Below are 15,654 nucleotides of genomic sequence, written 5' to 3'. Positions count from 1 at the left end.
GCCAATCTAATATGCAGTAAAGTCATGTTTGGTGTTGATGGAGAGCTAATATCATGAGCTGTTAGATGGTCTCATTCTATGTTGAGAACGTTGTCATTCAAAGTTTATGTGTCACATGAAAGTGAAACGCCAATCACGGAAATTGAGCTATGCAGTTGTTACACCTGAAATTGTGAAAATGGCGACACTATGTTTGAACAATTGTCTGAATCCAGTGCTTTGGATGCTGTTTGGAATGAAATTATTATTATTATTATTCACAAATATGATTTTTACATTGTAAAATAAATGGTACTATTGTGCTAAACTTTATGCAACCCACATACATACAGTACATTAATTGGGCAAACATATGTCTGGATAGTTTTGTAAGATTAAAAAATGTTTTAATAGGACAAAATATTTTCCATTATTATATGTATCTATTTATTCACCGCCCCACCCCTTTTTTATATCAAAAGTATTGATGCCAATACTTTTAAAGGTCTAGATTTTGCAAGTTATAATTATAGGCTTATAGACAGTGCTTTTTATGGGTGAGTATCTTGGCATTTTTGTACAATGAAAACGTGTTTTTGTTGAGATATTTCATTATGTACTGTGTTTTCTATGAGTAACTGATAATAATAATAATAATGCATATAAATGTATGTACCATAGTAAAATCTGGAGAGAGACATGTGTACACATACATACAGTTGAGGCCAAAAGCTTACATGCACCTAGGCTAACTCATAACTCTGCACATTTCATGTTGCCATACATTTAGTTTGGCAAGTTAATTAAGGCATCTGCTTTGTTCACATCAGAGGTAATTTTAAAACAATCGATTAGAGACATTTATTTCAGCTTTAATTCACTATATCAGAATTCCAGTGGGTCAAAAGTTTACATACACCTAGTTTAGTGTGTCTTTAAACAGTCTGGAAGATTCCAGAAATTGATGCAATTACTTTTTACCGTAACTTTTGTCATAATTAGGAGTTAACTGGGAGTTAATTGGCACATGTGGCTGTATTTAAGGGCCTACTTTTAGAGCCACTGCCTTTTTTCCCATGATACGATGGGAAAATCCAAGCAACTCTGCCAAAAAATTGTGGACCTCCACAAGCCTGGTTCCTCCTTAGGAGCAATTTCCAAACAACTGAAGGTAACACAAACATCTGTACAAACAATTGTATACAAATATAAAAACCTTGGGACCACAGACACTGCAGAGTTCAAATTAACTCCCAGGGCTAAACAAACTATGGTCAGAAAGGTTCAACTGAACCCCAAGACAACAACAAAGGAACTGGTGAAGGAGTTGGCAGCATCAGGTACCAAAGTATCTACATCCACCATAAAGAGAATCCTACATTGCCATGGCCTGAAAGGCTGCTGTACAAGGAAGAAGCCCCTACTCCAAGGTCGGCATAAAAAATCCAGAATGAACTAGAAATACTGAAGCAAGACCTCAAGACATCAGCTAGAAAGTTAAAACTTGGTCAGAACTTGGTCTTCCAGCAGGACAATGATACTAAGCATACCTCCAAAGTTGTAACAAAATGGCTTAAAGACAACAAAGTGAAAGTATTGGAGTGGCCATCACAAAGCCCTGATCTGAATCCCATAGAAAATTTGTGGAATGCACTGAAAAAGCGTGTCCGAGCAAGGAGGCCCACAAACCTGACTGAGTTACACCAGTTCTGGCAGGAGGAATGAGCAAAGATTCTGGCAAAGTATTGTGAGAAGCCTGTGGAAGCTTACCCCAAGTGTTTGATTCAAGTTAAGCAATTAAAAGGCAATGCCACTAAATACTAACAAAGTGTATGTAAACTTTTGACCCACTGAAAATCTGATATAGTACATACAAGCTGAAATAAATGTCTCTTAGCTATTATTTTGAAATTACCTCTTATGGAAATAAAGTAGATACCCTAATTGACATAACACAGGAGATGCATGGTAACATGAAATGTGTGGAGTTGTGAAAAATTGAGTTTGAATGTCTTTAGCCGAGGTGCATGTAAACTTTTGGCCGCAACTGTAGCCTACAAGTTAAACTGTATACTAGAACTGTTAGTTGGAGTTTGGGTTGCTTACAGCAGTAGCTTAGGTGGTTGAATTTCATGATTGGAGGCGACAAAGACAGTGATAACGTTGTTAAATATTGTTTCCCCCCATTATTACCCCATAACGTGGCAGTTTTTCTTTGGAATCCTGTAGAGTAGTAACCCTTCCTCGACTCAGTGCACACACTGACGCTGCAAACAAATAGGGTTCCGTTTCTTAAATTATTTGTACATGTCCGGTCTGTGGTCCCGACCAGACAATTGAATGAGTAATTGACTGAATAAATTTGTAGTTTGTAATGAATTTGCTTGTCTGCGACTCCCTGATTTGACATCGGTTTCAAGGGGGTTTCCCGGCGTCGTAGCTGGTTTCCCGAGGATTTCCCCTGGCTAACGTGGATGACAGACAACAGGAGCAGAATTAACACCATCCTACAGCCATCCTGCTTGTCTCTTAGGAGTGATGATTCATATCGGCGTGTAAGCACACACACATTATACAGCGTTCCTGCTCTGAACATGGACTCAGGCTGGTTGATCTGAATGTACAGAGTAAACAGGCACATGCTGACTTGTGCATCACATCTCATGTACAAAATCTATGCTCAAATGGTTTTAAGGCCACGTCTGAAGGGTTTATCTATGCTTCCTGTACTTTCGGGGGCGCTCAGTGCTATGTGGTTTTCACTCATAAACCGGTTGGATTTTATTCATATTTTAATAATCTGACTTTTTATCCTACGGGCAGGAATATCATAAGCTCCCCAGAAACCTGATGCTAAAGGCATTGTTCAGTTCTGTTGTGCAGAGTGACCGCACATGACCATTGTAGCACCCACAATTATAATATGGAGCTTATTTTCATATACACAATTTCTAGATGATCTTATTCAGATTCCTTCTCACATATAGCAAGTCATCTAGCAGACTTGCAGAGTGAGACATGCTGATCCTGGAGGAAAGTCATGAAACTCCACAATAGAGCCCATAACAATGCCTCTACATGCACAAGATGTCTTCCAGTGTGGAGAGTATGTATAATGTTCTTAAAATGTTTTCAGAAATCGCATGGCACTTTCTAAAATGGCCTTAACTTGATGCACTTAAAACTAGTTTTTCCTATACATATGAAGGTTATAGATAAATACTTATGTGACCTTTGTGACAGAAATTACTTGCACATGGAAAATACAGTGGATTTCCTATAAGCCATCTCTACTGAACTTGACTTGACTTTATTGTCCCTGTAGAGAAATGTGGTTTGCAGCACTGTGTTATGTTAAAGGGCATCACAGACGCAGACAATAGAAAGTTAGAAACATTGCAAATGTCACAGTAGTAGCAGCACAGGAGTATACAATATGCACGGATGCTACACAGGCAGCCCAGTGTGACACAGACAGCTGGAGCAGCCAGATCAGCTGGTATTAGGCGTGGCTGGTGCCTGATGGCTCTCTGATATCGGAGTGAGTTCCAGTTTTATTTTTGAAAGTAGAAATATATAACTTTACATAACTGCTAGACAATATTTTACAGTAAGATAAGATTGCTATTAAGCTACTTGAACCAATTCATATGCAGATGAAGACATTTGATTGCAAAAGCAACTGTCAACTGAGAAACATTAGCCATAATCTGAATGCTGACTTCAGTGACTATTGAGCATGTGGCTCCATCTAGTGGTGGTTTCTTTAATAGGTTTTATAAAAGGTCAAGTTTTGAATGCCTTCACATTATGGTAGGCCTACCATCAAATGTATATCACGTTAAATGTCATTAAAAATTTTTTAAGATTATTACTATTATTATTATTAGTAGTAGTATCAATCAAATTCAATCAAATTTTATTTGTATAGCGTATTTTACAACAGTTGTCACAATACACTTTACAGAAAACCCGTAGCCTAAACCCCCACAGGAGCAAGCCTAAGGCAACAGTGGCAAGGAAAAACTCCTTGTGGCAGATGGGGAGAAACCTTGGAAGGAACCAGGCTCAAGGGGGAAACCCATCCTCCTCTGGTCGGCTCAGGGTGCCGACTGGTGACCAGCATGTCAGCCAGTTTATGCACAAGATATGATATGTGATGTGGCTCAGGTGATGGGTGGGGCCGGGTGGCGGTGATGGGGAACAGCAGGTGGCGGCAGATGTGGGCAGGGTGGAGGCAATGACGAAGGAGGGGCAGGACCGCAGAGGTGGGGGAGACCAGACGACTCTCAAAGCACTCTCGAGGGTTGGGGCAAGAGCCCCGCCGGCAGCGTGGGGAAGAGGGTGGAAACGGCAATTAGGGAATTTGCAATATAGCAGACAGTGAGTAAAGTGGCAGTGGTATGTATTGGGGGGGACCCCGCCAGGAGTAGAATATGGCTGCATATCTACTAGGACAGGGATGGAGAGCCCATGCAGTCATGAGGGGTAGACAACCATACCCGCCTATCAAGAGCCAGCCCATGTAAAGTCGGGTCACAGCTGATTGACAGGTGACAGTAAGGAAAGGATTGCCACCTACAAAGCTCTATGACTACAGGCTTCTCGCACCCTGTCTCCAGACTACAACTGATTGTAAGCCTGAGCATAGAGGTACGTTTTTAATCTAGAATCTAGTAGTAGTAGTAGTAGTAGTAATAACATAAGAAAAAAGTTGAATTGAGTGTATATTTTCCAGAAAAAATGAGCTCAATTAGATTACACATAACTCAAATGGGTGCCACCGATAGACCGTATAACAAGACCAGGTTAAAACCTAGTGGACCGAACCGGCCGACGTCACAGACATGCACGGTGTAACTTTATCACTCAGTCAGTCAGTCAGTCACAGACATTCGCGTTTGTAGGGCTGGCCCCGCTGTTGCGGTCCGGCCAAAAATAGGTCAGTTCTAAAGGCACCCCGAGGAAGCCGTGAGTCTCAGTAATTGTTGGTAGTGAGATCCAATCAAATCCCTGTTCGCTACCAAGAATCTACCAATGAATTGAAGGGGATAGCCAATCAGAGCGCGTATGTCTACCAAGACCAATCGCTTGCTCGAGTCTCTCGGGCTGAGAGACGCGCAAATATTGAATGAGGTAAATCGCCGTTTTATTTTCCTGCGTCAGTAGGTAAAGATAACCGCAAATTTAACTGAATCATAACTGGGAAAAAGTTACGACAAGCTATGGATAAGTATGGTAACGTTACCAAATGTAAATAAATATTAATTTTTGCAGTGTTACCTTAGTTAAGTCAGCTTCAAACAAGGCAGACAACTAACGTTCACCGGTTTAAATTACGGTAGACGATCTAATCTGAGGAACTGTTCTTAATTTACATCAGGAGCAACAAGGTAAATATATTTTTAACCTTTAAGTGTATTTTCTCTGGCATTATGAATAGCTTGTTTTATATGAGTTTAATATATTAATTCAGCAGTTTTTATGCCTTTAATTTATCTGAATGATCCTTTGTAACTAGCTATCTGGATTGAACTCTGGCCATTTTCTGTCATTTATAGCTAATCAAATAACCTTGCTCACACTGTAAGAAAATAAAATGTCCTAGAAATAACCTATAGCTAGCTGCATTTTTATTTTTCTTTCTTCATTGGGATGGCAGGTATGCCATCCCACCAAGTTACGCCTTGGCGGGGCGGCATGCCACATACCTATACAGCACTGAGAGTTTGGCACTTTTCAGGGTTCCCCACAGAATATAACCACAACAGCCATAGACACTCAGCCCTTAAAAGCATTAATTTCTGTACATTCTGACCCCATTTCGACAGACAGAATTCATAAACAACTTCACACGTCCACACAATAAAGCCCCAAACTAAGGGGATTTTGCGTTTTCTCCTTCTTCCTGCCGCCTAGCCTACAAACAAAATGTCTCCCCATTGGACATTTCACCAACACCAGCCAATCCTTCACCTACACGATCCAATCAAAATCTCACATACACATGCAAAATAGACATATCTTTTTACTCTAAAACATTTCCTGTCTCAACAGCTAGTTCCTTTGTGGCTGAGTGGTCAATGTCATGGTCTATGTATCGCAGGGTCCCTGGTTCAAGCCCCACTGGAAGCAAGTTTCTGAACTGTGCTTTTTTGCTCACTAATATTTGTCTATTACTTATCAACAATTGCTTTTGCACCACATCTACCCAGCTTTCACCGAATGTATACACTGCATTATGATGTACCATCTGCACGTTCACTTAACTGGCTACAATATCTTCTGTAAAACCACGGACAAGTTTGACAAAAAAATTTCACGCATTGAACAGCTATGTCATGGTGGCGCACTGCCAAAGTTACAGAGTATAAAGGTTGGAACACAACCAGAGAGTCAGTTAGAGGGGAGGACACCAAAATCAGATGCCCTCCTTATCTCTAGATTGCAGTGTTTGAAACAGTGCCTGTTTGTACACAGTTACACTGAGAGAATAATGACTCAGTGCTGTCTGTACACAGTTACACAGGGAGAATAAGGACACAGAGCTGTCTGTGCACAGTTTCACAGGGAGAATAAGGACACAGAGCTGTCTGTACAGAGTTACACAGGGAGAATAAGGACACAGCTGTTTGTACACAGTAGCACAGAGAGAATAAGGACACAGTGCTGTTTGTACAGTAGCAGAGAGGACAGTGCAGGTATACACACTTTATTGATGTCTGGGGTTGAGCTGTGTTATAGCATGTGCTGCACGCACACCCAGTGCTGTTAGAAAAAAGAGGCCAATCAATCCTCCGGCCACTGATAGCATGATCTGGGCTCCAGGCCCTGCAAGGAGTGAGAAAAGCAACCAATCACACAACACATTCTAATCCACTCTACTACAATCACAACACACATTCTAATTCAGTCTAGAACAGTCTAAACAACAATCAGTCACAACACAGAATCTAGCAGCCCCCCCCCCCCCCCGCCCCGCCCCGCCCAAAATGATTTATTTTAATGGGGCCGAAAATCCCTGGCCGCGCCCCTGTGGAAAAGTGCTATATAAATGCAATGATTCATTCAGTCATTCATTATTTGGCTGTTTAATGCAAATATCTGAAAGCCCACCTATTCAAACTAGCTCTTAACTACTTATTCTATTTTAAATAAACAGAACAAACCCTTTTCTTTTTGTATTCAAGTTGAGGCATGCAGTCCATCAGTGACATTGAACCATAGCTGTAACTAGCCATGTGACACTAGTTGAAAACATATTCCAAGTAACCAAATTGTGAATTGTAAATATTACCGCTTTTACAAGAACCACTACTTTTGTAACGGAAAAAAAAATAATAAACTACAATATGCACACATGTATGCACTCACTCACTACCTCACTCACTCACACGCTCACAGTCAATCATTAACACACAATCATGCATTAACTCACACACTCACGCACGCACACACACACATGCTCACTGTCACTCAAACTCACACACTCACACGCTCACAGTCAATCATTAACACACAATCACGCATTAACTCACACACTGACACACACACACACGTACACTCACGCACACAAACAAACTCTCTCTCACACACACGTGCACACACAAACACTCACTCTTACACACACATACATTCTCAAAAACATACACACATACATTCTCACAAACACACACACACTCACTCTCTCTCTCTCACACACACACACACACACACACACACACACACACACAGCAGTATACCCCATTTGTCAATAGCATTCAACTCACAGTTTGTCAGTTTCCGCTTTGCTGCAGAGATGGGTCCTGCTGAAAGAATAGCTGTGAGTTTGTCCGGTAGATCTCTTCTCACCTTTTGGTTTTGCCTGGGAGAGCAGTTCTGTACAGATACATACAGGGGGAATGTTTAACCAGCACGCGAACAAATGTGTAGGAGGATTGCTGAAATATTCTCCACATTCTCTAACATTCAAGATCTGTAAACCTTGTGCTAACGGAAGATTTAATATATAAATTATGCAACACGCAGAAAGTAGAAGTGGAGGAACTAGTGTGAAGTGGGTTTGTTCCCACTCTTCAGAAAAGAGCCTATGAGAACTCACTGAGAAAACTAGATAAAGTGAAAGGACTGAATTGCGTGCATCAGAAAAACAGTGAGCAATATAAATATCTAGATAATAAAAATAAATATTGATCTGAGAAGAATGACTGAAAAATGTCTGTTATTTGGTCACCACATATTGAACACTCAACACGGTTGGCTTATGCAATGATGATGGTTTTAGTGTGAACATGTATTATATGGTCTTTTTAAATTGAGGTCTATCCATTCATGTATTGACTGTTTATCAATGATAGTAACGTTACATGACATTACATTTATTTGGCAGATGCTTTTATCCAAAGCAACAACAAGTGCAAACCCAAGGTTTTATTAATATTGTGTAATGTAAACACATGCATGGTCAGTAAAGGGGTGTGTCCTGACAGATTGGGGCTCAGATGAGGCCTGTCACATCCCTGGCAGTGAACACAGGAAGCTCTCAGGCCAGGCTGCTGGCTGACCTGTCTCAAACACACCCATCGTTATCAGCCCTCTTACTCAAAGCCCAGCCTGAGGATGAGGCGGCTGGGTCCCTCTTACTCAAAGCCCAGCCTGAGGATGAGGCGGCTGGGTCCCTCTTACTCAAAGCCCAGCCTGAGGATGAGGCGGCTGGGTCCCTCTTACTCAAAGCCCAGCCTGAGGATGAGGCGGCTGGGTCCCTCTTACTTAAAGCCCAGCATGGCTTCCCGGGAATTTACCATGGTGCAGTTTGTGGCAGCAGGGAGTTACCATTGTGTACAGATTGCAGTGGTGAGGAGTTACCATTGTGTACAGATTGCAGTGGTGGGGAGTTACCATTGTGTACAGTTTGCAGTGGTGGGGAGTTACCATTGTGTACAGATTGCAGTGGTGAGGAGTTACCATTGTGTACAGTTTGCAGTGGTGGGGAGTTACCATTGTGTACAGTTTGCAGTGGTGGGGAGTTACCATTGTGTACAGATTGCAGTGGTGAGGAGTTACCATTGTGTACAGTTTGCAGTGGTGGGGAGTTACCATTGTGTACAGATTGCAGTGGTGAGGAGTTACCATTGTGTACAGATTGCAGTGGTGGGGAGTTACCATTGTGTACAGATTGCAGTGGTGAGGAGTTACCATTGTGTACAGATTGCAGTGGTGGGGAGTTACCATTGTGCAGATCTCATCTTGGCTGCATATTCTGCTCAGGCAGTGAAGGTAGATGTGGGAGTGGTCAGACATGGTGAACATCTGAACGGAGAACCTCTTCCTTTGAGGGGAACTGCTCCGGAGGAACCAGCGGAAGGTTCTGTCGTTTGGGCAGCTGAAAGAATAATGGACTGTGTGCCTAATTAAAGCCTTTCACACACATCCAAGCGTCCTGTATTACTGTCATTTACCTCCACCCCTTTTTGAACAAAATCCCCTATCACACTCATTGAAATTTATTAGGAGCACAACGCACATACTCTAATGACAATATAGCTTCAAAGAACAATTACCAAACCTTCAATATGGAATACTGTGCGGACCCAAATAGCCTCTAGGTCAAACAGGACAGGATTGCTTAACACTTAGATTTTTTAGTGTTTTTTATGGGGTGACATAGCTCAGTAGGTAAGAGCGTTTGTCTGGCAGTCGGAGGTTGCCGGTTCCATCCCCCGCCCTGGGTGTGTCGAAGTGTCCCTGAGCCGGACACCTAACCCCTAATTGCTCCCAACGAGCAAGTTGGATAATAAGCCATCTACCGTCACCCTAATAAGCCAGAAAGAGAAATAATAAAACCAGAAATTGCTACCAAAATATAATATGAAGAATAAAAATGACATTTTTTAAAAAACAAAAGCCATTAAATTATCCAGGTTCATGTTTTTGGTATAAAGAGTGCAATCCTAATGTTATCTGTAATAGGGCTATTCAACTGGCAGCCTGGGCATCAAATGCAACCTACCACTGATGCACTCTTGGGCCTCCAAAATAAAGCCTTTTTATAAGGCATCTACTGTTATCACACATGTACAATAAAATCTTATTCATACACTGTTTTAAAAGTACATGTTAATGAGACAAATACTACACATGTACATGTCAGCAGAGCTTGAGGCACTGGAAATTAATGAATTATGATTACAATGAGGCAGCATCAACCCAACAATCGAATCACAGACAAAACGTAAAGGAAAAGAGAGAGAACACACCCCCTCACCCCCCCCCTCAGGAGCAGAGGACTAACCCCCCACCCCCTCAGGAGCAGAGAACTCACCACCCTGAGGAACAGATAAATAATCCCCACCCCCTTCAGGAACACAGAACTCAACCCCACCCCCACACCCCCCCTCCTCCGCCCTCAATATGAGAGAACTCACCCCCCCTTCAGGAAAAAAGCCTTCTTCTCCTCTTGTGGGTCTGCAGTCTGTGTGGCCCAGCAGGACTCCAGCTGTAGGCTCATGTTGTAGGCCAGGCTGTCTTCACAGTGCAGGGTCACCTGGATGTACAGCTGCTCTGCAGAAGGGAGCTCCACAGGGCCAGTGTAGTTGTATGCGTAAGATGAGTCACTGTACAAGGCCATGCTGATCTCCAGGAGGCGGGACGAATTCACCTGCACCACACTGTGAGAGGTAACCCTGCAGAGGAGCAGAGCAGAACACACAGCAAACACATCATCCGTGTCCACATCCACTAGATTTCCTAGAAAAGCACATTTGTTTTTTTTAAATAGCAATGTGCTAAAAAATAAACCACAGTACCAGCACATGAAATGTATGACCAACAATGTGTGATGGAATAACAGACAAACAGACAGGCTGGATTATGACACACCAATAAAGAACCGCACATGCCATTAGATTAGCCTTAGTGCTAACAAAGACTAAGGTATTTTCATTGAGCCCAGGCTCTGTAACAGTTGTACATGCATAACTACTGAAAATGCTAGTTTGAGGCTTAATGTCCTTCATGCTACTGCCGTGGATGCTGATTGGATGGCTGAATGAGAGAGGGGTGTGTTTCTCACCAGTCCAGACCAGGCTTCATGCGGGCTGTGCTGGTCTGGAGCAGCGGGTAGGCACAGGTCCACAGCACCTTCAGGTCCCTCCGTGTGATGGATCTCCCGCTGCTGAGCGTCACAGTCAGCGCGTTCCTCAACTCCACATGCGTCCTGTTAATCTAAATGAGCAGAAAGCGTGTTACACACCCAAGGCATTACACACTCATAATACCCAGTGTGGTGTGTTACACACACAAGGCATTACACACTCATAATACCCAGTGTGATGTGTTACACACCCAAGGCATTACACACTCATAATGCCCAGTGTGATGTGTTACACACGCAAAGCATTACACACTCATAATACCCAGTGTGATGTGTTACACACACAAGGCATTACACACTCGTAATACCCAGTGTGATGTGTTACACACTGCTAAGCTGGAAAGTACTCAGTGAGGACCTTGGGACAGGCAAAGGTAGTGAGAGGGTGCTAAATAGAGAGATGGGACAGGTAGAGGTAGTGAGGGGTGCTGAATGGAGAGATGGGACAGGTAGAGGTAGTGAGAGGGTGCTAAATAGAGAGATGGGACAGGTAGAGGTAGTGAGGGGTGCTGAATGGAGAGATGGGACAGGTAGAGGTAGTGAGGGGTGCTGAATGGAGAGATGGGACAGGTAGAGGTAGTGAGAGGTGCTGAATGGAGAGGTCTGCTAGAGTAAAGGGTGTTATCATTGTCTGAAGGGAGGAAGAAGCAGTAGCACTTGCAGCTTGCTATGCCAGGTTTAGTGAATCAGTTTTGTGATGGTGTGCATTCCCAGAATGCACCAGCTGTGTACATGACCTTGATCTGGTGCCGGTACTCACGAGCGTTTGGCCTCCACACTGGGAGGGGGCGCCAGTTATCCTGTAATAATAAAACTTGTCCGTCTCGTTGATGGAGCAACGACCATCATTGAGGACAACAGTCACATTCCCGCCGAAGTAGTGGATAAGGAAAGGCTTGGAGATGCCCCCAGATACATGGTCCTTCAGGCATAGCGTGAACATCCCCTTCTCTGTTAAGAATGATGTTCTTTAGTCGCATTATGTAGACATAGTTTTGATTAGCCTTTGGTTCATTACTTACAAAAGTGCATGAAATGCTAGGCTATGCCAATGTTGCCATTTTACAAGTAATACAGAAACAGACACAGCAAACTGCAGCAAACCACATAGGGTGTGTGCATGTGTGTAAGAGCAGCATTATAGTCTCTCACACACACCATTATACTCTGTGTGAGAGTATAATGGTGTGTGTGTGTGTGTGAGTGAGTGTGTAAGTTAGTGTGTGCGAGTTTGTGTGTGTGTGTGTAAGAGCAGCATTATAGTCTCTCACTCACACCATTATACTCTGTGTGAGAGTATAATGGTGTGTGTATGTGTGTGAGTTTGTGTGTGTATGTGTGTGAGTGTGTGTGCATGTGTGTGTGTGTGTAAGAGCAGCATTATAGTCTCTCACACACACCATTATACTCTCATACAGAGTTAGGGTGAGTTTTTGTGTGTGTGAGTTTGCGTGCGTGTGTCTGTGTGTGTGTATGTGTGTGAGATTGTGTGTGTGTGTGCGCGTGTGTGAGTTCGTGTGCGTGTGTGTGTGCGTGTGAGTTTGTGTGCGCGCGCGTGTGTGCGAGAGTGTGTGTTTGTGTGTGTGTGCGTGTATACCGTGGCAGGCAGGGCTGAGGATGGGGCTCAGGCTGTAGTACCCCGGCTCACACACGCAGGTGAATGAGTCCAGGGTGTTGATGCAGACGGAGTTGGAGCTGCACTTGTTCAGGGCGGGGGAGTCACACTCATCTGGGTCTGTGGGTTACACAGTATACTGTCAGTCACAGAGTACACAAGTACGCAGTATACTGCTGCTCCACTCAGTCACACAGAGAACACAAGTACACAAGTACACTGCTGCTTAGTGGTGGGCGATATGGCAAAAATATCATATCACAATTTTTTTCAGGAATGATCACGATCCACGATATGATCACGATTCTTTTTCATGTTGGTTTTTAACATTATTTTGCAAGTTAATGAACAGTGCAATCAAACTAATATCCCTATTTAAGAAAATATTGCCCTTCAAGGAAACAAAACCTAAAAGAAAAAGAATAACAGAGACTATTTGGGCCAAAGTACCAGATTTTAATCAAGTGCATTTCTGCACTTGTTTGTTTTGGCTTTGTACCGCTACCGCTAGCCTCTAGGTGCGTGGCTGTGCCTGAGGCACTCACGTGAGACCCCCTGATTGTTTGGCTTTCCGCGTGCTCTTTGGGGTGCTTTCTCCTGAGGTGATTAAAAGGGTTCGTCGTGATGCCATCCGATGTGCGAACATTTTCTTTGAAAACTTTGCAAATAACGGTGTTTCGCGCCGTGTCGGTTTTGGAAAACCCAAACCAGTTCCATATCACAGACATCAAATTTTTTTTAGGGACCAACCCCTCCATGGTGTCAGCCATGCAACTATGTTGTCAGATAAAAAAGGGGGAGGAAAATAAATCCAAGGCGCTACCGTTTGTTATTATTGGTTTATTGGTGTGTCTGTTAGGGGAGGCGCAACAGGGACTAGTGAAGAGTGTGATTTTAGGTTTGGCTGAGAAAACAACGTTGGATGCCGTGTATGAGCGTTGTCAGAGCAACTGACAGAATGTGCAGTTTCAGTGGAGCCCGATACTCCCGATGTCACGGTTGGGGAAGGTGGGACGCAATTGCGGACCGAGGGGATCTAAAAGTTAACCCCGAGGGGTAACCACAAAACCGCCGAGCGATAGAAAGGGACAGGGGACACACCAAATAATAAAGAGAGCTAAATAATTGCTCCCTCCACTCACTGAAGCTTCTGTCAGTGGACTCAGAAAACTAAAAGAAACGAAACACCGCCGCAGCGTAGCTACCCAGAAAGTCAAACCCCACTAGAAAAACAGAGTGGAGTAACTTACAAAAGAAAAATGACACTCGCAGCCCGGCGGGTAGAAAACAAAAGGAAAACTAAAGAGACGAGGGCAAAATGTCCTCCACAGCGCTGAGATAATCAGCTCAGAGAAAAAACTAAATGGTGATCAAATATTGTAGATAGGATCAATGCAATAGCTTCTGCAGATTCTTACACCCCTACACACCAAGAGCATAACAAACAATGAGTGTGCGCTGAACCCCAGAAACCAGGGGCTAGATATAGGACTCCCACACCTGCCCCTCATCAGGGACAATTAACTCAGAGCCAATGCGTGTGAGGTGCCACCACCTCACACCCGATCTCTCTGGAAAGGCAGATTGTGGAGACATTTTAATCGTTCACAATCTAATATCGTCATACCGTCCACCCCTACTGCTGCTCCACTCAGTCACACAGAGAACACAGTATGTGAATGCTGGGCGTTGCTATAGCCTCTGGACACCAGACTCACTGTCATGAGGTGAGAGAAGACCTCGTCTCCCACAGTTTTTACTGAGCCTGGGATACCCTGCATTCCCCTCAATGTGGCAATGACTCCCTCCTCAGGAGAAACCAGTTGAGCCTCCTCAGCATGACTGGATTGTTATATGGCAGCAGTGTTTAGGAGTTCCTCACCATTATATAGAAGAAGATGATATACTTTATTGAACCCCATGGGGTAATTTGTCCTCTGCATTTGACCCATCCTTAGTTACCTAGGATCAGTGGGCAGCTGCCTCTCTGTGCTGTGCCTGGGGACCAACTCCAGTTCTGAGGCCTTGGTCAAGGGCACCTGCAGGAGCGCACCTAACATGCATGTCTTTGAGTGTGGGAGGAAACCGGAGTACCCGGAGTAAACCCACGCGAACACGGGGAGAACATGCAAACTCCGCACAGAAAGACCCCAACCCGAGATTCGAACCCACGACCTTCCTGCTGTGAGGCGACAGCGCTAACCACTATGCCACCGTGCCCGCCCTAAAACAATGTTGCATCGCATGAGCTGTCTGTCTATCTGTCCATCTGTCTCTCATTTACATTTCAGGCATTTCACAGACACTCTACAACCTTGAACCAACAGCCTTGGAGCAAAATGTTATACTGCACTGCCACCAACACTTACACACACACATGCACAAACACACACACAAATGCATGTATGCATGAATGCGCACAAGCATGCATGCACGAACATGTGCACACACGTGCATGCGCTAACACACGCGCACACACACACTTATGGCAGTCCATCGATGACAATGATGACGTTGCTCCAAATTCATTTGTTGGGGGTTTATTGGGGTGTATTACGCCTGTGCATAGCCATGTGGCTGTGCAGGCCAATGCGTGATCCGCAAGTCGTGCCACATGAGGGGCAGGGGGTATACGGCACAGGAAAGGGGGGGCCCTGCAGCACGTTGGTGCCTCTGTGCACGCCGCTGCATTCTCCTCTCTGTAGCCTGCTCCTGAAGGAGAGTGATTCCCTGGTGGCAGGTGGAGCTCCAGGTGTGGCGATCAGCAGCCAAGGACTCTAGTACTGGTGGTTTGATGTTGCACTTCTTCAGGAGGGTTTTTAGGTGATCTTTGTAGCGATTTTTTTTGGCCCCCAGCAGACCTATGACCATCCAAGAGCTGGTCATAGAGGATCTGTCTAGGTAGCCG

At 44.0% G+C, this 15,654-nt stretch overlaps 1 protein-coding gene across 7 annotated transcripts in view; it reads right to left on the bottom strand.

The window, feature by feature from the left end:
• The window catches only part of LOC118218895, a 108,576-nt gene that overhangs the window by 77,635 nt on the left and 15,287 nt on the right, over positions 1-15,654 (bottom strand). For 5 of the 7 annotated variants that reach the window (XM_035401624.1, XM_035401627.1, XM_035401629.1 and 2 more), the window contains 7 exons: positions 12,729-12,866; positions 11,892-12,082; positions 11,051-11,202; positions 10,404-10,661; positions 9,208-9,361; positions 7,749-7,857; positions 6,684-6,810 (listed from right to left, as the gene is read on the bottom strand). The exons of the other annotated variants lie outside the window; for them this stretch is intronic. In XM_035401624.1, the coding sequence (XP_035257515.1) occupies positions 6,692-6,810; positions 7,749-7,857; positions 9,208-9,361; positions 10,404-10,661; positions 11,051-11,202; positions 11,892-12,082; positions 12,729-12,866 (1,121 nt within the window). In that variant the 3' untranslated portion in view covers positions 6,684-6,691. Of the gene's footprint in view, positions 1-6,683; positions 6,811-7,748; positions 7,858-9,207; positions 9,362-10,403; positions 10,662-11,050; positions 11,203-11,891; positions 12,083-12,728; positions 12,867-15,654 lie in introns of those variants that run through there. 7 annotated transcript variants of the gene reach the window in all.

This window comes from Anguilla anguilla, chromosome 19 (assembly GCF_013347855.1).
Source record: "Anguilla anguilla isolate fAngAng1 chromosome 19, fAngAng1.pri, whole genome shotgun sequence".
NCBI lineage: Eukaryota > Metazoa > Chordata > Actinopteri > Anguilliformes > Anguillidae > Anguilla > Anguilla anguilla.
The sequence above is the reverse complement of the archived record's forward strand: the minus strand, read 5'-3'. Positions and strand labels throughout refer to the sequence as shown.